At 38.5% G+C, this 27,512-nt stretch overlaps 1 protein-coding gene across 2 annotated transcripts in view; it reads right to left on the minus strand.

Moving 5' to 3' along the window:
• Positions 1 to 314: 314 nt before the first annotated feature.
• The window catches only part of ICE2 (interactor of little elongation complex ELL subunit 2), a 42,207-nt gene continuing 15,009 nt past the window's right edge, over positions 315 to 27,512 (minus strand). For both annotated transcript variants that reach the window (XM_062206044.1, XM_062206046.1), the window contains 7 exons: positions 23,005 to 23,977; positions 21,826 to 22,001; positions 15,539 to 15,668; positions 10,158 to 10,242; positions 8,764 to 8,814; positions 6,802 to 7,060; positions 315 to 1,325 (listed from right to left, as the gene is read on the minus strand). In XM_062206044.1, the coding sequence (XP_062062028.1) occupies positions 1,197 to 1,325; positions 6,802 to 7,060; positions 8,764 to 8,814; positions 10,158 to 10,242; positions 15,539 to 15,668; positions 21,826 to 22,001; positions 23,005 to 23,977 (1,803 nt within the window). In that variant the 3' untranslated portion in view covers positions 315 to 1,196. The remainder of the gene's footprint in view (positions 1,326 to 6,801; positions 7,061 to 8,763; positions 8,815 to 10,157; positions 10,243 to 15,538; positions 15,669 to 21,825; positions 22,002 to 23,004; positions 23,978 to 27,512) is intronic.

The following is a 27,512-nucleotide window of genomic DNA, read 5'->3' on the forward strand; positions in this document are numbered from 1 at the left end:
GCCATCTTCTACTGCCTTCCTAGAGCATAGCCGAGAGGTGGATTGGAAGTGGAGCACCCGGGACTCGAACCGGCGCCCATGAGATGCCGGCACTGCAGGCGGTCACTTTACCCACTATGCCAACAGTGCCAGCCCCCAATAAATAAATCTTAAAAAATTTTTTTTGTCAACTGTTATTTCAAATATTTTGAGATGACTTTTCAGCCTCAGGGGAAAAAAAATCCCCCTAAAAACCAAATATTGCCTTTGATTATAATACTTGTATTTTACAAATGACACTTTTAAAAATTTCAGTGAACATTCAAGAACAGAAATACAAAAATTAAACAGGTTTGTTTCTTAAGTTGGCCATAGTTTAATCAGCTCATTACACCCTTTTAATCTGTGGTCCTGGAAAATGTAAACTGACCACATGGATGGGAGAACAGGGCATGCTTTACCACGTTAAGCTTGTCAGTTACAACACATTTTTTTCCTGGAATCATACTCATCTCTGCTTCCAGTAGTGATTTCAACACCCAGCTAGAATTTGTGCTCAGAAACAGAGGTACCCGTCACCAAACCTGTTATATCATGAAAGTTTTCTTTTTTTCTAAGCAAAATGATGGTTGCACAACAAGTATTGTGACTTCAGAGGCAAGGAGTCTTTTATTTTTATTTTTTGCTTCTTTAATAGAATTTCACCAAGATTTTTAAAGTATTAACTTTATTAGCCTGCAATAATTATCATTTTAAAGTAGCATACAAAAACTGTTAAAACAGTTCAGAAATAATATTGACAAAGCTCATAACTGCCTCTGATGTGGCAGTATTTAATCCTCTGAGCCAATGTGAACACTGGCAATATGATTTTAATTATTAACATAATACACAACGATAAATATTATTCTCAAAGAAGCAAGTTATTTTCTTATTTACAATTTTTGGGAAAGATCTAATGTAAAAATATTTCCCTTCTTTATGTACTTCCCTGTCATGTCTGCTTTAACTTACACAAACAACAGGGTAAAGGGTGAACACTGCATTATTTGACACATTCCAGCATAATTTTTCAAGGCACTCCAACAACTCGGGGATATGAAGGGAAAAATTTCCTCTTGCTTACTGATCTTTGAGGCCTACTTCCCTTCAAACTTCTCAAAATTAAGCATTGTTACAACTGGTTTTCAAAATTTCATTTTCCATGGTATGGCCCCTCAAGTTATTTTCCTTTTATTTGAAGCCACTCCTTCACTTTCAACTTGCTGAGCAGGCAAACAACTGCTTTTGGTTTCCATGGAAACTGGATTCCTGCGGCTACGGGTAGGCATTCTTGTTCCTCCAGTCTAAGAAATGAAGAACAGAACAGTTTACTGTACTTCCATCAGATCTATATGCAGTCCATTCAGTGTTACCTACACATGTACTGATCACCTTGTGAATTATCTCTTACATATTCTCAATCCTCTACTACCCGGTGTTTTACAAGTTTTAAACTACTGAACTTTCCAACAACAATTAGGGAAGGAGACAGACCAGGGCAGAGACATGAACAGGGAAACTACTACCTGTGTTAAATGTGGAAGAGACTGCAATGTCAGTAAAGAGGAAAATGAAAATGATAGGCCTTTTGAGCGATGTAATTGCAATAATTAGGCTGAAGGCAAGAAAAAGGTGGAAATGAGAAACACATGGAGGTCAGAAGTGGTCAGGAGGGAGAAGAAATTTCACGGACAAAAACAAAGACGGAGAGGAAGGGAAGATATGTAAAGAGTATGGAGAAAAAACAAGAGGCCAAGGGGGAAGAAGGAAGAAAGAAACGTGAAAGAAAAAGGAAGGCAGACAGAAGAACCCAAGTAGAAAGGAAAAACTGAAGGAATCAAAGAAAACAACCAGAAAAAAGAGGAAGGCAACAGCCTGACAGTGAATACAGAAGACCCAAAAGGGAGAGAAGGCGGGCTGGGATGATCTTGTGGTGGTGCTGGTTCTACCCTCGTGTCTGCCCTTCCTCATCCCTACGTCCCAGCTGACAGTGTAGGGAAGACAGGAGGACTATTCTTAGGACACAACCCTTTGCTAATTGCAGTCATGTTGAAGATGAGATCTACAAATGTGGTCACCTCCTCGGCCAGTGAAAGAGCACAAAGTGGAGAAGGCCCAGCCTTGCAGAGCAGGACCAAGGCTGAGTGGCCTGAAAGTGTTTCCATAGAGCCAGCGCATAGCCGTCTCTTATTTTCTCTAGCTACCGAGTGCCAGTTCTGTTCTTCACATCCTATTCAGTGAATTCTACACCCACAAGCAAATTCCTAGCCCAAAGAAGTAGTACTGCCATTGCTTCCGAGGGACTGCTGGATAAGAATGGACCAGACTTCAGCTTCCCTCATTTAAAATCTACTCTCTTCAGGGGGCATCTCTGGGTTTACAATTATAAGACTAAAAAAGGATGAGCTTGAATAGGAATTTCAGTTTCCTAGTCTGTCTGTGGCTGAAACTGATGAACTTTTCTAACACTGCAATTACAAAGTACTGTGATTTTTAGATTTTCTATACTACTCCCCATTCAGTTTGTATTTCCCATAAAGGTACATGGTATCTACAGTATCTTTAAGGAAAGCAAGCATTTTGAAGACTTCATTTGAAAGACTGTGTGTGCAATGAATGTTTACTGCAGATGTTGTAAGAGGAGAAAAAAGGTAAATAGGGAGTACTGGCAAAAAGACTGAAGTGGAAGACCCACGTAGCACAGGGAGCAAACAGGACCTATCACTACTTGGACAACCTCTGCTTGATGCAGTAGAGGCAGAACACAGGGGTACCCCAGAGTAAATGCCAAAGGCACTCGATAAGGATGAGAACTGAGTTCGAGTGAGTTACAGAATATAGGATTGCCCCACAGGAAAAAAGGTTTGTTTCTGTGAGGTTTTTACACCAAGAAAATATGCAGAGCCTGTTTCATACAGAGTCTTACTTCTTCAGTTTCCCCAAAGTGCTAACCCTTCACTGCTGCTAAGATTGGACTATCTGGGCTTAGCTGGTCAAGAATTAGGAAGTCCTACTTTCATGGCCTGGCCAGGAAGAAAGGAGGAGTGGGACGATTCCTAACAAATGTAGGGCTAGATTGTGGGCAGGTGAGCAGATCTCTAAAACTTTCCACTGGTTTTCAAAAATATGTAAAACCAAGCATTAGTTATTCAGTTGTCTACTATACTTAAATGCTAGGCTGCATAACAATTTACTCCTGGATAAACTCGCCAAGTAGTTGCCTCTGGACTGAATGTCTTAGGTATGTTAAAAAATACAAATTAGGGGATGGTTCCATGGCATAGTGGGTAAAGCTGCTGCCTGCAGTGCCGGCATCCCATATAGGCGCCAATTCAAGTCCTGGCTGCTCTACTTTCGATCCTGCTCTCTGTTATGGCCTGGGAAAGCAGTGGAGGATGGCCCAAGTTCTTGGGCCCCTGCACCCACGTGGGAGACCTGGAAGTTCCTCCTGGCTTCGGATCGGCCCAGCTCTGGCCATTGTGGCCACTTGGCGAGTCTACCAGCGGATGGAAGACTTCTCTCTCTCTGTCTCTGCCTCTCTGTAACTCTGTTTTTCAAATAAATAAATCTAAAAAAAAAAAAAAATAATAAATAAAAAAAAAATAAAATACAACTTAACGAATACTCAGTGATAAACACATAACTGTTCAACTTTATGTGGCCAAACCCTGGATATATGCAAATTCTTCTCAAAATAAATGATTTACTAGTGGTTCTAAAGCACATTTTAGACTTCATCATTTGAAAAATGAAATTATAGTATTTCCAAGGCATAAAGCACATGATATTATTTCAGTGCCAGTCTATATTGATAAGGACTTTCTCAAAACACACCGCAGAAACGGAATACCCATGTATTTTTTTGTTCTTAAATCTGTTCAGTGACAAAGTATTAAACCATTCATTTTCACTAAAAAAGAACAATCCATGCCCACATAGAATTATATGTTATAAGTGAGAGACTATAATCACTGTTTCTAAATTAAAAGGAGGAAATTCTCCCATAAAAAACACAGGCCTTTCAAAAATAGTTCGATTATCATTTTTAAGAAATTTTTTTCTTAGATTGTAAAAATGACTAAATACTGCAGATAAAACAGTTTTAAGATGTTTACAACTAACTTTCTCCATGCTTTCACTTGTCCTATCTAACCACATGTTTTCTTGGCTAAAGTTAACTAGGAATGAGCAATGAATTCTCATTTCTAAAAGGATCCTTTTAGATCCTTAGATCCTTTAGAGGTGCCAGCGCCATGGTATAGCAGATAAAGCCACCACTTATAGTGCCGGCATCCCATATGGGCACTAGTTCAAATCCCTGCTGCTCCGCTTCCAATCCGGCTCTCTGCTGTGGCCTGGGAGAGCAGTAGAAGATGGCCCAAATGCTTGGGCCCCTGCACCCATGTGGGAGAGATCCAGTAGAAGCTCCTGTTTCCTGGCTTTGTATTGGCCCAGCTCTGGCCACTGCTGCCATCTGGGGAGTGAACCAGCAGATGGAAGACCTCTCTCTCTCTGCCTCTCTGTAACTCTGTCTTTCTAATAAATAAATTAAAAAAAAAAAAAAAGTAATATTAGAGTGGAGACCTGAAAAACATAAGCCACCCCTTTCACTGTCAATTATTAAAAGCATCCTCAGTATTTGCATTCCAGCTATCTCTAAAAAGGACTTAAAGACACTTACGAATTAATCCAGTATAATAAGAAAAGAAAGAAGAATTGAATATTCAGAGGACACACAGTGATTGGTGCTGTGGGGCAAATGTACTGAGAAGATTATACAACAGGGATAACAATTCTGACTTTTGGCAGCAGGGAAGAAAGATACACTGAGTTTTTGTTTCCTGAACAATAGATTCATTGGTAGAGAGCAAAACTTTACCTACAACCAAACTCAAGTTGGAATTTCTTATATAATGCAAAGAATACAAAGAATAAATGACCTAGTAGAGAAAGTTTCAGAGAAAGAGATATCATTAAATTGGTATTTCTGGGGTGAATTATATCAAGAAAAGGAACACTAATTGTAATTCAATAAATACTGAGCTATACAATACTAAACATAACACAATGCAGTCCTAAATGCTTTATTTGTATTTTTAACAAGACATTAATTCACTAATTAACAATATCTGCTTTAAAGCACCTGACAGGCAGCAGCTTTACCCGCTATGCCACAGTGCCAGCCCCTCCAATAAATTTTTTAAAAAAAATTTTATCCTGCTATGGAATGCATGGAGCATTTCTTTTTATTAATACAAAAAAGTTAAAATGGTTTTAATATTATACACATTATATTATTCTTTGGTTTTTTAGTGTAACCTGATAATCTTTGTCTTTTTAAAATATTCAACTGAGACATATTTATACATACTTGTAGGATATGCTGTGATCATTGATGAGTGTTAATTTTGGGATTTTCAAATGAGAAATATTCACATATATTTTATAGTGAGAACATTTAAAAGCCTCGCTTAGAAATCTGAAATATGTAGCCGGCGCCACGGCTCAATAGGCTAATCCTCCGCCTTGCAGTGCCGGCACACCGGGTTCTAGTCCCGGTTGGGGCACTGATCCTGTCCCGGTTGCCCCTCTTCCAGGCCAGCTCTCTGCTGTGGCCAGGGAGTGCAGTGAAGGATGGCCCAAGTCCTTGGGCCCTGCACCCCATGGGAGACCACTATTTAGTTCCAATTGATTCAGCCCAATTGTCTCCTTCAAGGCTGCAGCATCCATTATAAATACTCAAATGTTAACATAGCTGTAGACTCATTCATGCTGTCTATTGGAAACTTTGTGACCCTTGACCAATGTGTTCCCTGTATCCTCATTCCACTCCTTCCCCCCATTACTCACCATTCTTACCTTTAACATGCATTTCAGTTTTTCAGAACTGAAATATAAATGAAATAATATATTTGTCTTTTTGTGTCCTTCTGGGTTTGTCACTTCATGTGATATTCTCTATATTCAAGTAAATTGTCAAAAGTGACAGAATTTCATTATGGAAGGCTCAGTAGAACCCCACTGTGTTTATATGCCACATTTCAAGTCTATTCATGTGTAGGTAGATATGTCCATTGTTTCTACATCTAACCTATTCTGAGTAATGTGTAATGCACATTAGACTAAAGGTAGCTGTTCATTATACTGGTTCCATGTCTTTCAAATATAAATATATCTTGGTAGAGAATTGCTAAAATTAATGGTATTTCTGTTTAAGTTTATGCTATTTGCTAAGCTGTCTGTTTTAATACACAATTGCATAGAGTAAAAAAAAAAAAAAGCACCTGACATTATTCCTAAACTTTATTATTTTTAATATCATACATTTACTGGATATATTATTCTTCTGCATGCTGCTTCAAATATTTAATGAACAGATACCAAATATACAGAAATAAAATTTACCAGAAAATATGTAACTTTGCCTTTCATAGGAACACAGGGATTTAACTATGTGGATGCATAACTCATGCACCCACGGAGCAGGCTCAAAGAATTTTCTTTAGTTGACTTATAAACCTTGCAAGAAGAAAGTTACACTAGCATCAAGGCTGGACTTAGCAGAGCATACAACTTTATCTACTCTTCTTATAGATACAGGGTTTACAATGGTGCTGAGAATAATATGGTCAATGTGGACACCAGGATAAAAGACAGTAAAAAAGAGTAATAGGAGCTATTATAAGTAAATAATAAGATATTGAAATAAGACAGCAAAATAATAAGTAATAAGACAGTAAAAATAAACATAACAGAACATTTGACTTCAGAATGTCTCACCTTTGGCTGTGCTGTGGGACCCAGTGATTTAGGTGGAAAGGTACACGGTATTCTTCCATGATAAATATGATACGGTAACAAGAGACTGGGATCTAGTGGCACCCAGGGAACTGAGAGGCTGGAAGGTACACCAGGGAGGTCGCAGTGTGTTTTATGTAAATTGTATGCTGTCCTAGTAAGTGTTCCATCAGAAGCTTTGTAGATCAGGAGTGAAGAATCTTCTGCAGCATGAGATAACAAGTAGGAACCCTCCTGCAAACTAAATCCACACAATGAAACTCAACTATGGGTTCATGGCATCAATTTCAATAACATTTTGTTAATCACGATCAGTAAAATTTTTTCCTTCATGGAATCAGTAAAATTAAAAACAGTTATAGAGACAGAACACAACCTTTACAAATACTTTTATGACCTAATAAGATTTAAGAAGTGTCTTTTTAACTACCTTCACACCTTTTAGGCAACTAATCTTTATTCCAAAGTTTAGAATACCTGATTATTTTTACTGTTACATAAGTCAATGTGTAAGTTTAAAAAATAATTTTATGTGAAACAGTGGACAAGAGATACACAGAAAAGCATTTCTATACATTTTTCATTTTACACTGTGCCTTTTTTGTATCTAATAGCATGTGAATAGAGAAGTCAATGCAACATGTTCACTACACTAAGTTGTTTAAAGTGGCAGAAACAGCCAATGAAGTAATCATAAATCAATGTGAGATTCCAGGAGGGCAATAATACTAACAATAGCAGCTAGTAGGTACTGACTATCATGGGCTAACAACGATGATACTACCTCACATTAATTTTTTCAATAAATCTTCCATAACTAACTTTCAAGGCATAACATATTAATTACCCCACATTGGAGATAAATAAACAAATTAGAGAAGCTAAGCAATCTGCCCAAGCTCTTAGTATAGGGCTTGACTACCAAAACACAGGCAAACTCCACAGGCCTTACTCTTAATCGTGACCCTCTACTGTCACAATAATCTTGTAAGTCAAACATCAAATTCACATTTTCCCTTTCTCTATAGAGAGCTCTAAGGGATTCAATATATCACCATGAAGAGCTAAATGGGTATAATTAATACTTTGTACTTTCTTGGGATTATGCACTACTCTGCATCAAAGGGCCTAAGGAGAACCTCAGTTCTTTCCCACGATATAGTATTTAAAGATTAATCTTATTTCTGTTTTATGGATCTGCCTACAAACTTAGTAAGTTAGATTTTCCTTAACTTACTTAACAGTAAAGAAATACAAGTTGACAAAGGAGCTCCAGAAAATTGTTCTTAAAACAATCCTTGCATTCCTGGGCTATTTTCTATCTATCCCTAACAGAATATTTTCAAAGTGTCTAAGAAATTTTATCTAAGAAAAGAAGACACTGGGGCCAGAGCCATGATGATGCGGGTAAAGCCACTGCCTGCAGTGCCAGCATCCCATATGGGTGCCGATTCCAGTCCCGGCTGCTCCATTTCCAATCCAACTCTGCGATAGCCTAGGAAAGCAGTAGACGATGGCCCAAATGTTTGAGTCCCTGCACCCACATGAGAGACCCGGATACAAGCTCCTGGCTTCACATTGGCTCAGTTCCAGTCATTGCGGCAATCTGGGGAGTGAACAAGCAGGGTCTTCCATCCGATGGTTCACTCCCCAGTTGGTCGGAAGAGCCGGAGCTGTGCCAATCAGAAGCCAGGAGCCAGCAGCCTCCTCCAGGTCTCCCACGCTGGTGCAGGGGCCCAAAGACTTGGGCCGTCCTCCACTGCTTTCCCAGGCCATAGCAGAGAGCTGGATTGGAAGTGGAGCAGCCAGGTCTCGAACTGGCACCATATGGAATGCTGGCGCCTCAGGCCAGGGTGTCAACTTGCTGTGCCACAGCACCTGCCCCAAATAAATCTTTAAAAAAGATAAGAAGACATATAATAAAAGGCCCCCCCAAACACTTACCTACTTAATTTCTTTAGAATGTGTTGGAGGATGTTAAGTAAACTTGAAATCCTATTAAACAGAAGAAATTCATGTGAAATTAATCCACAAAACTCTTACTGCTAACAATTACAGCTCCTCAGCTGGGAAGGCTAGAAAGAGGTTGGACAAGGGAAGAAGAGCACGGCAGGGATACTGTAACAGGTCCCGGGGTTTTGCAGCACAATGAGATGATTATGGCTCATGGTGATGCACTGTGCTCTATGAAAACCTGGAAGAGAGGAGCTGGTAGACTCCAAACACAAAGATAAGAAAATGGGAAGGCTGATTTCTTGCTATGGTGGGTTTAACTTATGTCTACATATTGAAAAGTTGCATGATAGTCCTTAAAAATGTTCAAGTGTTATATGTTAATCCTGAATTTAAAAACAGTAAAAAAACAAACAATTACAGGTCTTTAGAAGAGATATTCCCTTAGCATCTAAACAGATGAGATAATGCAAGTCAAAGAATACCAAAATTATATTTGGAATATTTACTGAATTTTTGCCACTTCCTGATTTCTCTTCGTAAAGTATTTTGACTTTGTGTGAATCAAAACACTTGTAATATTTATTACTTCTAAGACTAAATTCATTCCTTTTTTTTTTTTTTTTTTTTTTTTTTACAAAATGCTTTTCATGGAGAGAAATGAGGCAGGCAGTGAATAGGGTATGGAAAAGCTTTTCTGTTTACATCTGTAACAAAAAGTTACTGCTCAAGAGAAGCAATTCTTACAATACAAGTGGATGTATTTAAGAACAAGCCGAAGCCAAAGTTTTAAGTCTGCATCTGGGAAACTTAAGAAATTGTGCCAAGCTCCAGAGCTGGAACTATGCTGCCACTAGAAGTCAGTGGTGAATCACACATCAACTATCAAGAATTGGAATAGCTCAGACGTGGGTCTGAGGCACAAGTTTTCCTAACGTAAAATGGAGATATTACAATCAGCCTTTTCAAGCAAGCTGTGAGATATAAATGAGGTCATATTCATAGGTTATTTTCCTTTGCACTTAGGCGTTTAGAGGTCTGAGCAGAATAACTTCATTTTGTTTCAATCTGAGAGCTCAGCATCTCTATCAGATCCTTGCCCTTCCCTATAAAGGGGCAGAGTGCACTTCCCATGCACTTCCAGGTGACAGCCACTCTGCCTCCAGACTCTTGTGTCTTAGGCAGAAAGTCTGGTGCTACTGGGATTATATTTGACTTAAGAGATGGAGATGGTTAATACAGATGGGTCATGAGAAGCCTCAATATAAAAAAGGATGAAAAGTCTTGAAAATAATTTATTTTAAGTTAACCAATATCTAGAAATAAAGGAAAATGAGCCATCATGTTAACAGGTTTCTCAATCCTACCACAAAGTGCTTTCTTACTTGAGTGCTGACAGTTTTTCTTTTAATTCTTCTGAGGTAATTTCCTCCAGCAGGAAAAGTTTTGAAGTAAATGCATCAATATGTCCTAAAAAATTCAGATTACAAAAGAAATATGTATTCAATCTAAAATACTTGCTGAATGTTGAAAAACTTACACCCAACTACACATAAAATATCATCTCTAAGCCTACAACTTAATAACTGCTCAAGTATTGATTTTCCTAATTCCAAATCAGAAATTCAAAAAACTCTCAAAAAGCTCTATGAAAAAAAATCTATGCATGCATTTCAAAATTTTTTTGTAACAAAATAAATTTTTTTTTTGTAAAAAAGTTATTTTGGGGCTGGTGCTGTGGTGTGGTAGGCTAAGCCTCCACCAGTGGCGCCAGCATTCCATATGGGCATCAGTTTGTGTACTAGTTGCTCATCTTCAGATCCAGCTCTCTGCTTATGGCCTGGGAAGGCAATGGAGGATGGCCCAAATTCTTGGGTCCCTGCACCCACGTGGCAGACCTGGAAGAAGCTCCTGGCTTTGGATTGGCCCAGCTCTGGTTGTTGCAGCCATTTGGGGAATGAACCAGCAAAAGGAAGATGTTTCTCTCTGCCTCTCAAACAAATAATTTTTTTTTAAAAAAAGATTTTATTTGAAAGAAGAATTACAGAAAGAGAAAGGGAGAAACAGGGAGAAATCTTCCATTTGCTGGTTCACTCCACAAATGGCTGCAATGGCCAGAGCTGAGCCAATCTGAAGCCAGGAGCCAAGAGCTTCTTCCAGGTCTCCCACATGGGTGCATTTAAAAAAGTATTGTGTATGTTCTAAAGCAAAACAGGTTAAGACACAACATTGAGGTTGTATAATTTACCAAGGAAGAATGATATAAAAGATAATCCTGTTACATATTACATAATCACTTCAGCATAAAAGCTATGCTGTTGTAGCATAGTTAAGAACATCAATTGGTAAAGAGTGTAACAATCACTGATGTTGAAAGTAACACCATTTCTGTCTTTACTTTTTTAATTCTCAATATTTAATTATCAAAAGAAATTACCTAGAAAGCTGATGTCAATCACTGGGACAACAAAAATGCACATAATTTACTACCTCATTTCCACATTCAGCCCCCTTTCACTTCATTTGCATAATGCACAAATAATTTAATTAGAAACATTTTTACCAGATGACTTCCTTCCTAGACATCAAATCCAGTAGTTCCCACTCCCACTTGTTATTTCTGAAGTTTTAGTTTCACCTCTGCATTTCTAACACTCACTATACAGTGACATTTCTAATAACAAAGACACATGTTAATGGCTTAACTATAAAAAGGACATATTAAGTGTAATATATTTAAGATATTTACTAAAATGTCTTTGAGGAGACTTACAGTTTTTACCTTTTTAAAGAAACTCGATGATAGAAGGTATATACACTTCAAATATGGCCTATCAAAAATAACTATATAGAAAACACCTTACTAAATGCTTTGAGGGCTCATCTCCCCCAAAAGATCACAATTTTTCAACACTGGGCTTTCTAACCTGTAGGCCATAAAGGAATAATACACATGCTTGCGATGTTTATCTCCTCAGTCCTTGGGGCAGTTAAGCAAGGCTTGGGATGGCAAAAGCTTCCTGGCCGTTGCCTTTAGCTGTGAGCAATCTCTGTACTTCAACAGTGTGCTGTACAAACCTCTTTCAAATGCATCAAAGCTGGAAAGCACTGCTTTGTGTAGCACAAATACAGCCTTTATATATACATGTATTCATTCATACAAACATCCATACATTCAGTACATACAGACACGCTCTACATGCAGTGCACGACCATACAAATGACCATACAGGAAGAAACTTGGAAAGTAAATTTAATAATCAACTGGAAAAATTATCATTTTTCTGCTCCTTTTATACCTTTTGTCAAAACATTATAAATTCTCCATCAATTACAAATACAGAGGAACACAGAAAATAATTAAAATATTTACTTAGGAACTGTAAATTAAAACATCAGAAATATTGAGAATTGGTCTTTTTTCCCTTAAATCTTATCAAGAGTAGTTTGAACAGTGCTTGTTCTCTTCTTACACAATTCATGATAGAAAGCAAGCATTTTTTCTATGCTGTGGTGAATTGTTATACTCCTAAGTTAAGATCAGCTCTCTCATTGTATCCTTTGGGCTTTCAATGATATGAAGTATCTCCAGAAGTTCCTTTAATATCCCACATGGGTGCAGGGGCCCAAGGGCTTGGGTCATCTTCCCAGGCCATGAGCAGGGAGCTGGATCAGAAGTGGAGCAGACAGAACTCGAACTGGCATCCATATGGGATGCTGTCATTGCAGGTGGAGGCTTTACCCTCTATGCCACAGTGCTGGCCCCTTAATATAAAATCTTATACTAGTGTCACCTCTTCATCTTTTATGCCACAACTACTTTCCTCATTTATATAAGTATGCTTGCTTTCACAAATTTCCTGTGGCAGCAAATCTAGAGTCTCGTGAACAGTTGCAATGTCAACATTCCCACTGTTCTATAATTCTATGTATTCTATATGTTCTCCTATAATTCCATATATAATTATATATTGTATATATTACATATTAAAATCTATATCATATACCACATATATAATATATATCCTATATATAATTATATATTGTATAACTATATATAACTATATTATATATAACTATTATAGTTATATAGTCTATATAGTTCTTCTATAATTCCATTTACATTTAGTTCAAATTTCACTTCCAGCAGTATCTCGTTTGTGTTGTATTAATCTTTACTGATCAATTTCCTCTTTTGATTATCTACTTTTGAAAAATATTATATGGTTTGATCACTGAGAGACAAAGAGGCAACACAACTGCACATTTTGCTCTCCACACATGAACTCAAAGATGGAGAGTGACCACAGACACATTCTGAAAGTGACACTGACCATGATGTGCCTCTCTTATTTACATAGTGATCTGTGGACCACAGGGCCAGCTGTGAAGTTTGTACTTCATGCAATTACCAACACTTAATACACCATGATTATTGCAATTGGTCCTTATTAAAGCGTTTGGCACATATTATAGGATTGCAGGGTGGACAAAGAAGTTGTGATGAGACTTTGGAAATTTTCTTAAAAGACTAAATTGTTATGGGGCAACAGGATAAGAGAGTATTGCAAATTAGGGAAAGAGGGGACTATAGGGGAATATGCTTATAGCAAAGAAACAAAGAAAAAACAAGTGTGTTTATTCTACACAAAAAACAGACTATGAGCTACAGAAGTTCTCAAAGCGTGGACCTAGGGTTATTAGCCTCAGCATATTCAGAGAACATGTTAGAGATGCAGTAGATCAGACACTGAAGGGCTGGGGCCAGCAATCTACTTCAACAAGCCTTTCAAGTGATTTTCCTGAACACTTTCCTTTAATTAAAAGGGTACTCTAACAACATGAAAAAAACTCATAGCTACTTTTAAAATAGCATTTTAAAATGTGCTGTCATGTATGTATGTCCATATGAAAATCAAAACCAATTTAAAGACTCAAAACAGTGTAATACATATTTTTCACTAAACAGTTGTCACAGAGACCAAATATACCATCTCCTCACACTAAAGTGAACTGCTCCCAAGTGGACAGGAATCACTAAGGATGACCAGCACACAGTGCAATGATTATTAAGGAATTTTGAGACTACTTTATGGGATGGTAGTTTGATTTGTTAAATCCCTCATTAAAAAGCTCAAACTTTCAATGTTTTAGTCATGAATCTCCATTCTTCATCAGTATTCAAGAGTTTAGTGATAAATTTTCGGTCTGTCCTCTCCTAAAATGGAGGTGCTGGCAATTGCTTTCATACAGGTTATAGGAAAACTGTTATAGTATGAGATCTTTTGGAGGAACATGAAAATCCTGTTAATTAAAAACTACTGCAGGCTGGCGCCGCAGCTCACTTGGCTAATCCTCCACCTGCGGCGCCAGCACCCCGGGTTCTAGTCCTGGTTGGGATGCCCGATTCTGTCCCGGTTGCTCCTCTTCCAGTCCAGCTCTCTGCTGTGGACCAGGAGTGCAGTGGAGGATGGCTCAGGTCCTTGGGCCCTACACCTGCATGGGAGACCAGGAGGAAGCACCTAGCTCCTGGCATTGGATAGGCACAGCATGCCGGCCACAACAGCCACTTGAGGAGTGAACCAACAGAAGGAAGACCTTTCTCTCTGTCTCTCTTTCTCGCTAATTCTGCCTGTCCAAAACAAACAAACAAAAAAACCTGCTGCAGCACACTCTGGGCAGTGTGTATTTTGGGGAAAGCAGGGTGGGCAGTGTTCCTTCAAGCAGTACAATCAGTCACTTCCTTTGAGGGTTAGGCACAAAGACTGAAGTGATTATTTCACTAACACTCTCAAAAAATATGAAAATAAAGGATTGACTGATTATTCAAAATAGGAAAAAACATTTCAAGCAAATAACCTACTTATGTTTAGGCAAGAAAAACCACTTTTAAAGCACTTACTACATATCAGGAATTATGCTAAGCACTCTAAGTATACAGTTTCCTCAGACTCTGACTTTAAAACCACTTATTTCTAATAGGAAACAGGGATGGATGGAGGAAAAGTTTTGTAGCAAATAGAAGAAAGTCATAAGAGAAGTAAAAGAAAATGTACTGAGAGACCAAAGGAAGTAAAAGACTGCAAAGAGAGAAACATGAGACAGGAAGGATTGTGGCTCAACAGGCTAATCCTCCGCCTTGCGGCGCCGGCACACCGGGTTCTAGTCCCGGTCGGGGCACCGATCCTGTCCCGGTTGCCCCTCTTCCAGGCCAGCTCTCTGCTGTGGCCAGGGAGTGCAGTGGAGGATGGCCCAAGTGTTTGGGCTCTGCACCCCATGGGAGACCAGGAGAAGCACCTGGCTCCTGCCATCGGAACAGCGCGGTGCGCTGGCCGCAGCGCGCTACCGCGGTGGCCATTAGAGGGTGAACCAACGGCAAAGGAAGACCTTTCTCTCTGTCTCTCTCTCTCTCTCACTGTCCACTCTGCCTGTCAAAAAAAAAAAAAAAAAAGAACTGAACTGACATTCCAGGAGGTGGAGAAACCAACAATGATTGGCCAGTCATCTATCATGTGAAGTATGTTAACTATATACAAACATAACAAATGCAAACCAACCCCCTGCAGACTATGTCATAGTTTTATAAAGATTAAAAATATAGATACATGTACATGTCAAAACAATTAAATAGTACTTTCCAATGTTAACACAATTAGAAAGTTGAAAAAAGCACAGAATGGCAGTAATTTATAATTGAGTCTAAAAATTAAAAGTGTGAATTTACAAGGAAACTAAAAAGGAGAACAACGACTCTTATATAACTTACCAACATAAAACGAGCAGTTGGAATGCAATAAACTTTCAGTCCATAAGCGACAAAGTTCACTTTCAGTCAGAGCTTCAACTCCATAACAACCTTGATATTCTACTTTTGGTAGTACAAAAACTGGAAATTGCTGTAATGCAAGATTATACTTTTTTAAAGCTCCATTAATTTACTACTAATAGCCAATATATTTGTCTATACAGCATAACCACTTTCAAATGCTTTCAGGTAATATTAATTCACTCTTTCAAACAGAGCAGGATTCAGACAGAAAGATGAATATATTTAAGCCTCATGAATAGAATCCCTGGCAGATGCAGGCAAGAGAGTGATGGATAAAACAGATCTCTCATAGCCACTGCCATCTCCACCCAAAATCAACATACATCCTCACATATGAATATATTTTATTTCTATCAGGGAATGGGAATGACAGCAGAATCCTTACAATACAGCCTGTCATAGATAATTGCCCAATGGCTCAAAGCTAGGTGCATGGAAGCAGTAACTTTAAAACATACTAATAATTCTCAGGAGGATAGAAAAGGCTGGGATTTATTTCTTGCCCCTTTAAGGCATTAGTCATATTATCTCAGGCTCAAACTCTGAGCAGCTCATTTTCTTCAGTGAATGAGCACTACTATCAACACCTGGGGATGTCATCTTCATAATATGAATGCCTCATTCCAGACACTGAAGATCTGACAAATTATCTATTCAGAGTTTGCTGGTCAGGACACAAACTAGATCAAGTAAAGTGACTGTGCCTGGGCTATCTCACGTATGTCAAAGAAAATTCTATTCCTCACAGGAGTCTCTCCATTTCTAGCTGCAGAGAGAGACACACATGACTCAAGGAACTTAACTGAAATGAAAGAACTATCCAGGACTTCTAAACTTCAACTAAGGTATTGCCATTTATAGACAGATTTGAAAATATTCCATCAGTGTTTCTCAATTCCCAGTTTTCACAAAGGTTTAGAGGGCTTAGCAGAAAGCTGATGGCAAAAACAACTCAAATTCAGTACGTGTTTTAGTGCAGCTCACATGATTACCTTTTGAACTTTGTAAAACTCTTAAGCAGTGCTACTTGAATTTCAATGTGCGTATGAATAACCTGGTGATCTTGTAAAATGTAGAATCTGGATTGGTGTCCAAGGTTTTGAAATTTTTTTGTAAAGATTTATTTATTTATTTGAAAGTCAGAGTTACACAGAGAGAGGAGAGGCAGAGAGAGAGAGAGAGAGAGAGAGAGAGAGAGAGAAAGAGAGAGGTCTTCCACCAGATGGTTCACTCCCCAACTGGCCGCAACGGCTGGAGCTGCGCCGATCTGAAGCCAGGAGCCAGGAGCCTCCTCCGGGTCTCCACGTGGGTGCAGGGGCCCAAGCATTTTGGGTCATCTACTGCCCTCCCAGGCCACAGCAGAAAGCTGGATCGGAAGTGGAGCAGCCGGGCCTCGAACTGGAACCGGTGCCCATATGAGATGCCAGCACCCCAGGCCAGGGCATTAACCCACTGTGCTAGCCTCAAGGGTTTTGAATTTTTAAGAGGCTGTTGTTTCAGGCACCATGCTTTGAATGATTAGGACCCTAAGGCATTTTCTCAATGAAAAATTGCTAAATTGTGATTAGGTTAATTTTACTGTTAAAACCATTCTATTGTATTATTCATCAGCAAATGGTAAACTGCATATGATTTATTCTAACTTCAGAGAAAATAGAAGCTAATGATGAAATGAAGGCCCAGAGGGTTAAGAAATTTGCTCAAAGGCTAAGGGTTGTGGTGCAGTGGACGAAGCTGCTACTTGGGACTCCTGCATCCATATAAAAGTTCCAGTTAAGTCCCAGCCATTCTGCTTTTAATCCAGTTCCCTTCTAATGTGACTGGGAAGCAGCAGTGATGGCTCAAGCGCTTGGGTCCCTGCCACCCAAAAGGGAGGCCAGGTTGGAGTTCCTGGTTTTGGCCTTGCCCAGCTCTGGCTATTGTGGCCACTTGGGGGAGTGAACCAGCAGATAGGATGATCCGTCACTTCGCCTTCCAAAAAATATTTGCTCAAAGACACGTAGGTAGTTTGTAGCAAGATCAGAAAAGAATAGATTAAAAGAAAATCTTTCTGGATCATGAATGGATAACAGATATTAAATTACATATATTTTCTAAATTCAAAAATATATACTATTTCTGTAAAGTATATTAAAAAGTAAATACTTTGGTGGGTTTTCTTTGATAACATTACCACATCTAAAAACCCCAGTTCTAAATCTGGTTTAAGTTCTATATGTATTCTACTGCCATCTCCAGGAAGCCAGGGAGAAAGAAACGCCTGAATATTTTATCTTAGTATTCAAATTTACAATCAAAATTTTTATACTGTAAAAGGTAAGTTCACTGCTTCTTTTTCCCCTTGATGGATGGCTCCTATTCTTCCCAAGAGAAAGCTTTTCTTAGTTTTCTGTCTTCTACTTTCTCATACAAAATTTTAAAACCTGTACATTATTCCTAAAAAGATATTCCCTGGCTAGTACCTCATCACCAATCCCCTCAGATACCTTCTATTTTTCCTAACATTTAGCACCTACAAGATCCTTTTTTCTAGAATGGCAATAGAAATTTTAAAATAACTGCATCTAATTTTTTTGAGCACTTCAAAATATAGTACTTAGGATATTTGGCTAACTGAAGCAGACAATAACAGATAATACCAAATCATCCAACGTTACTTGGTCTGGATTTCATAATTATGCATAGAATTCAGTAAATTCCAGCTTTATGTTGTGGTCCAAATTAGCCTCTTCAATTCACTGCATCTTTTGAAACTGGCTGCTGTTTTAAGTTCTCTGAAACGCAGCTCTTGTGAAGCAGAGTTTTGATGAGGAAGTGTAAACGATATTGGAAAGTAAAGTCTCAGCTACAATAGTGCAGATTTGAAGAATCAGGCGAAAACAGAGAAGAGATGAAGTTCTTGGACATCGAAGGTTAGAGTCTTCACAACAGGTTTTAGGTAGGAAATACTGAGGATGCATCCTCACCTCACTGAACAGTACCATTTTTTTTTTTTTTTTTTTTTGACAGGCAGAGTGGACAGTGAGAGAGAGAGAGAGAGAGAGAGAGAAAGGTCTTCCTTTGCCGTTGATTCACCCTCCAATGGCCGCCGCAGCCGGTGCACTGCACTGATCCAAGACAGGAGCCAGGGGCTTATCCTGGTCTCCCAGGGGGTGCAGGGCCCAAGGACTTGGGCCATCCTCCACTGCACTCCCAGACCACAGCAGAGAGCTGGCCTGGAAGAGGAGCAACCGGGACAGAATCCGGTGCCCCGACCGGGACTAGAACCCGGTGTGCCGGTGCCGCAAGGCGGATTAGCCTATTGAGCCGTGGCGCCGGCCGAACAGTACCATTTTAAAAACCCTTCCCTTAAGAATACTTCCTCCTTCCCTACTCCTCAGTTTTTCTCATTTACTCAGTATCTGCTTATTGAGTTTCTCTGGTATGCAACATCTTCGAGAAACATGTGTAAAACATGATTTCATGAGGCATACATTCCACATTAAACCATGTGCACTAAAACATCACAAATAATGATAGCAATACAATATATGATAGCAATACAATAACCACTCAGTAGAAATTTTATTTTACTCTTGGGTTTGACAAAATAGAAATAACACTTCTTCTTAGACATTCTCAACTCTTCTGACATACTACAATGAAGAATTAATTCTCTCCTATAGGTAATGCTTGACATTTATAGATTTCACTTTAATCAAATAAATGACAATATCCTTACCAAATTGTCTGGTTCAGAAACTAAATCAGTATCTAACATTTCCCCTAGGCTAATTTTACTTAAGAGATACTGGCGATCAACAATTTCTAAGTGCTGTAGGCTGAAAGAGAAATATGAAGTGGTATGGGCTCACTGGGTAGGAAGTGAAAGAAATGGGGTTAAACCCAAAGTAAATTACAAAGACAGCGAATAAGAAACAAACAAAACTTGAAAATACAATCTGTAACACTGACACTATAGGTACTCCAAATATCCAACTCTAGAACTGTTAAATTTACCAGAATTAAATATAGATGAGGCAGAAGAAACAGCAAACAAAGTGTAGTCCTGTAATTCAGAGAATATTAGCATTTATCTAGGAGAAGATTAATATCAAGCCTATAATATTTTATCATTCCATGATTCTCTTTTATAAAAAGCACTCCCTGGGGCAACTGCTGTGGTGTAAGGGGTAAAGCTGCCCTGCAGAGCTTGCCATATTGGCGCTGGTTCAAGACCTGGTAGCTCCAATTCCGATCCAGCTCCCTGCCAATGTTCCTCAGAAGGCAGTGGAAGATGGCACAAGTACTTGGGCCCCTGCACCCATGTGGGAGACTGGGATGAAGCTCCTGGTTCCTGGCCCAGCCCTAGCTGTTGCAACAGTTTGAGGAGTGAACCAAAAGATCTAAGACCTCTCTCTGCCTCTGCCTTTGCCTCGCCCTCTCTGTAACTATTTCAAATAAATAAATAAACCTTAAGAACAAACAAACAAACTTCCCCATCATTTTATTCAAAACCATCAGCATTCTAGAAGTTTTAGTTTGGAGGTAGTGTCCTGGTACAGCAGTTAAGCTACCCACATGGGAAGTCTGCACACTCTATCAGAGTGCCTTGGTTCTAGTCCTGGCTTCACTTCCTATTCCAGCTCCTGCTAATAAAGCATGGGCAGCAGTGATAGCTGAGAACATGAGTCCTTGCCACCCACGTGGGAGACCCAGACTAAGGTCCACCTGGCTCATCTCTGACCTCTTATAGGCATTTGCAGAGTGAATCAGTAGGTAGGAAATTTCTTTATCTCTCTCAAATAAAAATAAATAAAAAACATATTTTTCTGCTTTAACTCACTGATGAAAACTAAACTAGGATAAGCAGGAATTTAATAATTTAGAATTTTGATACTTTGGGGCTGGCTTGTGGTATATCAAGTTAAGCTTCAGCTGCAGTGCCAGAATTCCATATGGGTGCAGGTTCGAATGCCAGCTGCTCCACTTCCAATCTAGCTCTCTGTTAATGCATCTGGGAAAGCAGTGGAAAATGGCCTAAGTCCTTGGGCCCCTGCACCTTCATGGAAGACATGGAAGAAGCTCCTGGCTTTGGTCTGGCCCAATCCCAGCCGTTGTAGCCATTTGGGGAGTGAACCCTTTTCTGTCTGTCCTTCCTACCCTCCACCGCGTAACTCTGCATTTCACAAAAATAACAAGGAATAAAATATTATCAAGTAAAAGTTCTACCAAGTCCACTGGGTTCTGGTGGACAAAGTGTACATACTAGGCATGGATGGGTTAGTTTTTTGTGGTAGTTAAACCCTCACAGTACTATGCTTACTAGCATGGAAAGGTTAGCACTTCTTTGCCTTCTTTACCTGTTATTAATATGATAGAGTAGGGGAATACACAATTGGGACCAATGTAGAAATATCACTCTGTATAATTTACCTAATTCCTATCCCAAATCACATGGACACTCCAAAAATAAAGCTATCAGTGAAAATTCGTATTGGATGGTGGGTTATATACAACAGACAGAGACACTAAAACTTAAAGAGACAAAAGCGAGTACGATGACAAACATATACAACAGAAAACAATTCTAAGAGAAACTGAAGGAAAGGCACTTCAGTACTTGTTACATCATCAATTATAACATGGTAGCTTTTCTGTAATTACCAGGATTTAGTAGTCAAATGCAAAAAAAACAAAAACAAAAACACCACAAAAACTAATCTGAAGGGAGCATTTCAAATATTAAAAAAAGTTGAAATAAGCATTTTTTTCAAATTGTAGTACAAACTGCTTTACTGAGGAAAATACTCATGTCAAACCCCAGAAAGAAAAACAGGAGAAAGAAGAGATTTGGTTTTCTAACAATCCTGGAAATATTTCAAATGTGTGTGAAAGTCCATTTCTGAAAGTACTTAGACTTTTAAAATGACACACAACTCATGTGTCATAATGGATATTCAAATTCACAGGGGAAACCAGGAATGTATATGCCAATCTAGGTCAAATCTATGATGGTGCAGTTTTCATAAAGTTTATAAATTCCATGCAAGAAAGTTAGACATTTATGAATATATATATATTAAGTACTTTATCTTATTAATATTGACCTCATTATTTTACTAACATTTCAATCTGGTCATACTATAAGAATGATCACTTATTTAAAATTAAACTTCATAATATTAGCATGTTAAGTTGCTGATTATCTACTTAGGCTATGACATTCACAAGTAAAAACTTACTCTTCTGATTTTCTTCCGTTTTTTAGAACGTGGTCTTGTCTCTATCCTCTGGACACTGCAACGCACAAGTAACAACAGGTCTTGCAGGCTAAATAACTTATAAACAAAATTTCCTTCCTGGGGAGCTAGATATTCCGATGTATCTTCAACATGGTCTTGAAGTTCATACGGCAACCCTTTAAAATAATGTTTCTCATATTTATTTTACATTCACCTTTATCATAATTCAGGATAAAACAATTCAACTATTTTTTAAACTTCTATCAACTTTAAATTTCTACTTTCTCCACTTAGCTGATGCTCACAGTATTACCACTCCTGTTTACTTCTACTGGAACTGCAGGAAGAGCTGAAATCAAAGCTTTAAGGTCCTCTTCCTTTTAACTGTAAACTTTGACAACTCTAGGTAAAATATAAATTAATTAGTCATGGGGCTGGCATTGTGGCACACCAGGTTAGGCCACCGCTTGTAAGGCCACCACCTCATATCAGCATTGGTTGGAGTCCCAAACGCTCCACTGCCAATCCATATTCCTGCTAACATGCCTGAGAAAATCAGCAGAAGATGGCCCAAGTGTTTGGACCCCTGTCCCAATGTGGGAGACCCAGAGTTCTGGGCTCCTGGCTTTGGCCTGGTCCAGCCTGCCCAGCCCTGGCTGTTCTGGCCATTTGGGAAGTGAACAAGCAGACTGTCTCTCCCTTTCTGTCACTCGGCCTTTCAAATAAACAAATAAATTAATTAATGAGACAGAATAAGAGAATAAAAAATTTTTAAAAAGTAATGTCATTTCTAATATAGGCAAAGCTGAAGAGCAAATTTATTTATTTCACAAAATCAAAGCGTACCAAATATAGTCTAACACCAAGCAGAAGTAAATTTTGGATCGATTAACATTTATGATTATTTCTGATACATTTCCCCTTCAGTAGTTTGGTAAACCATTTTACCTACGGCTTAGCAGCCACTATACATGCTCAATACACATTACAAAACCCTTATAGCTCTGGCAATTTACCTAGAAAGGATGATTTAAACTTACCGATAGATTGAAACCTTAAACATTAACGACTAAGTAAAGATTAGACAAAACAGCATATAACAAAGAGTGAAGAAGAGAAAAAAATCTGAGAAAAAAGAACAGATAAAACAGTGGAAGTTCTTTGGAAATGTTTACTTACGTCCTTTTGGCTTTTGAAATGCAGAAGTCCATCCAGCTTTTGGCCAACTAGAGGCATCTAGAGGAGTTGAAGATTGCTCAGAAATTGGCTGTTTAGAGCTCTCTAAATTAATTAAGGGCATTTCAGGTACTTTTTTAGAAATAGGCTTTAAGAGCTCATCCTGCATTTTTAAAATCTCTCCAACGGGATCAAATTTTTTATATACTCGTTTGATAGGTTTCTTTAAAATACAGGACTCTTCAGGACTACAGGTAGAATTGGTCTGGTTTGCCACAGCAGCTGGTCCTGAGGCAGAATTTGGGCTTGCTGGTCTAGTATTTAAATTAGAATCCACAACAGCTGTCTTTACAGTATTGTTATTCTCACACTCAGTATCGATGATTAAACAGTCCTCATCTGTATCGCTACTGCAAAGATTTTCATTTTCAGTTTCAGCTGCTTCTGATGGCTTTTCCTTTAAATTACCTGCATTTGCTAGAACATTTAGTCTGTCACTCTCAGCATGCATATCACTTTTATTAGAGCTTTCAGTTTCCTTACAACATTCTAGTTGTGAGGCATCAGATGTTTTCCAGTCACTACCATGCAGCAAAGACTTCTCAGAATTTCTGAAGTTGTCAGCACAAGCTGCAAATCCCTGGTCATCTTTACTTGTGCACTCCTCTGGGCTGCCATCCACACTGGTGACCAGTTGTTTCTCCTTCTGCAGTTGTTCCATTAGAATCTGAGATAAACTTCTGGAATTAGCTTGAGTATCTGGTACAACCGGAGCCACAGGTTTAGTTGCTGCTTTGGGGGCTGTGGGAGTAGCTAACCTGTTGGGTACTGTGGGAGTATTTGCTGGACTTGGCGATTTTGATGATTTGCTGGTGGTTACTCCAAAAGTTTCAAGTTCTGTAACATCATCATCAAAACCCAGATCCAAATTTTCAAGAGTCTCAATTTTTCGGCACTCATTAACTTCATAGGACATCTTAAGAAAGCATATTAGCAAGTTATTAGTAACAATTTCAGGTCACTCTTCAGCTATCCCTTAATAATGTCTCTATTCCTTAAATACTGCTCATGTTCTTTAAAAGCAGAATACTACTAAGTTTGGCCTAGCAGTTTAAGATACCAGTCAAGATGCCTGCATCCTACGTTGGAGTGCCCGGGTTTGAATCCCGAGTTCCACTCTCAGTTTCAGCTTCCTGCTAATGCAGACCTTGGGAGGCAGATGATAGCTCTGGGTGGACATCTGGATCGAATCTCTGGTTCCCAGCTTCAGCCTGACCATTATGGCATTTGGGGAGTTTACCAGCAGATGGGAGCTCTGTTTTGTTTCTGTCTGCCTGCTTCTCAAATTTTTTAAAAAATAGAAAGTCTAAATGTTCTAAAAGGTTCACGAATAAGACAACAGGGGCTGGCGCTGTGGTACAGCAGGTGAATCCATTGCCTGGTCACTGGTTCTAGTCCCAGCTGCTCCACTTCAGATCCAGCTCCCTGCTAATGTGCTTGGGAGGGCCCAACTGCTTGGGATCCTGCACCCATGTGGGAAGCCTGGAAGAAGCTCCTGTCTTAGGATTGGCCCAGTTCTGGTACTGTGGCCATTTGGAGAGTGAACAAGTGAATGGAAGACCCTTCTGTCTGTAACTCTGCCTCACAATTAATATTTTAAAAATAAAAGGCTAAATTTAGTATTAAAAAAAGTAAAATTAATGCTGCTTCCCCAAGCTATTCCTAAAAAAGAAAACAGAAGAAAAAACTGTACACATCAAAATGCACAGAGAAAGCGTAATACCAGCATTAGACAAAGCATAAATCAACACAAAAGATTTTGGTCAGAAAAGAGAGAAACTCTATGTTGAACAAAGATGAAACTGATGAATACATAACAACCATCAAATAACAATATCAAAACATATAGTTGGGATGGGTGTCTGGCCTAGAGGTTAAGATGCAATTTTTCTCCCAGACTAGAGTGGTTCACTATTAGCTCTGGCTGGTGATTCAGTTCTTGGTAATAGCAACCCTGGGAAGCAATGGGAAAGCTTAAGTAACTGGGTTCCTGCAGCCACTCGAGAGACCTGGAATGAGTTTGTGGCTCCCTGGTTCAGTCTTGGTCAGGGCGGGCATCGAGGGCATTTGAGGAGTGAACCAAGGATGGAGGTACTTTCTCAGGAAAACATACACATATACAAATTGAAAAAAATATAAGGAAAATCTGACAGAAGCATAATTGTACCTGATCAATGATACAATGTCTCTAATAAGGACAAATAAGAATATACCAAGGATGAACAATATTAATTAAATGACTAAAGACATACATATGAAGGACTGAAAAACTACTCACTGAAACACACACACACTTTTTTTTTTAAACAAGAATCCACGGAGCATGCCCACAAATGGACTGTAACTTAATACACAAAGCAAATCTCAATAGAGTACAAAGCAGAATCTGCTAAGCTCTTACTCTGCTGAGAAATAAATTAGAAATTAAGAAAATTTTAAATAATGAACTGAAGCACTTGAAAACTAATTGTTGCATAAGAAAATTCAAAATATTAATTACAGGATATTTACAAAGAACCAGAAATCAGAATATAAATCATTCATTAAATATCAAGACTATCAGAATTTGAAGCTTAAGCTCACATTATCTTCTCCTAAGAATCATTTTCACTTTTTATTTTTTAAGATTTTTATTTATTTATTATTTATTATTTTATTATTTATTTATTTATTTATTTATTTCACTTTTTTGCTAGGTGTCTAGGTATACTAGTAACAACCAAAAAAGCATGTGCCTCCAAGTTCAGGGCCTGAGAACTCAGGCTACAATCTCTGAGGAAGCTGATTTATCTCTGATCTACCGCAACTCCTGGAACACAGGTCTTAGTAGTATGGTGTCCAAGCCCTTGACAGAAAACTGAACTTTGACTTTTATCTCTTTAGCCTCTCAGGAAATGCTGCCAAAAGCAAAGTTCATTTTCTCAGTGGCCTCTAAGTGACAGTCTTACCTTCTAGATTTCTGTCTTCTGCAGGATCTCAGCCTTGAAATTTCTTACTATCTTGTTAGATCTCTGATATTTCTTATAAAGAAGTTTTTATATTTTGTCCAGCATTTTAGTTGTCACCAAGAGAAAGATTCAATTGCCCACCATTACTAAAAGTCACTCTTGTCACTTTTTATCCCTCTTACTTCTACTTCATGTTTCTTTACAGCACTTGTTACTCCTTAACGCTTGCCTCAGGCTAGTATGTTTTCAGCACATTAAAACAGTAGAATGCCAAAGAAAAAAACATTAAGTTAAAAGAACTTTATGACATATAAAATCATAAAAATATTAAGATGCAAATGGCAGAGAAAAACATAAAATAACTATAAAAGACAAAGGTCAATATCCTCAAAATTATATGAACTCCCAAGTTAAAAAAAATTTAATCATATTTTAACTTTATTCGTTTCTTGCTTTAATTACAATCTATGTTCATATTTCCTGTCCTCAAAAAGACCTTCTTGATCATGAATACAACAGCAATATCCACTCACCTCTATTTCTCCTTCATCTACTCTATTTTTTCCAATAGCATTTACAAATTCCGTCATTTTAGAGGTTGCTTTATTCAGTATCTGTGCCCTCCACCACTAATACAAGCTCAGAGAGAAGAGGCTGCTTTTATTCACTGCTAAATTCTAGATACATAGAGCAGTATCTGCTCAATAAATACTTGTGAAATGAATGAAGTTTCCTTTATATAAAATGTTTTAATAATTACAGAAAAAATATTTTAAGACATAAAAAATAAAAGTTAATATTTATATAGTATCAAGCCTTGCTCTATATATTGACCTGTTTAAACCCAACAATTTTGAGTCATATAACGTAATACTATTTTTACAGATAAGCAAACAACACAGGCAGATTATGTAATTTGCCCAAGGTCACAAAGCTATGAAGAATACGCAGATTAAAAATCTGGCCAGGGGCCATTGCTGTGGTGTAAAGCCACCACCTGCAGGTGCCAGCATCCCATATGGTTGCCTGTTGAAGTCCCAGGGGCTCCAGTTCTGATCCAGCTCTCTGCTACAGTCTGGGAAAGCAGTAGAAAATGGCCCAAGTCCTTGGGACCCTACATCCATGTGGGAGACCTGAAGAAGCTCATGGCTTCAGATCAGCTCAGCTTCGGCTGTTGTGGCCATTTGGGGAGTGCACCAGTGAACGGAAGACCTCTCTCTACCTCTGCCTCTCTGTAATTCTGCCTTTCAAATAAGTAAATGAATCTTTTTTTTAAAAAAAGTGACCAAATACTTTCTGGATCAATCAAATTAAACTTACCTGTTCCTGTTCATACTTAAAAACTATTGAATAGGAATGAGACAAACTAATTAAAACCTCATATTAACTACCACTGACACCAAGTTCGCAGGATACAGAAACTGAGAACTATGCTCAGCATTTTACACGATACTTAACTCTTTACATGAACTTAACCCTCACAACAGTCTTGCGAGGTAGGTT

This window comes from Lepus europaeus, chromosome 11, assembly GCF_033115175.1.
Source record: "Lepus europaeus isolate LE1 chromosome 11, mLepTim1.pri, whole genome shotgun sequence".
Taxonomy (NCBI): Eukaryota; Metazoa; Chordata; class Mammalia; order Lagomorpha; family Leporidae; genus Lepus; species Lepus europaeus.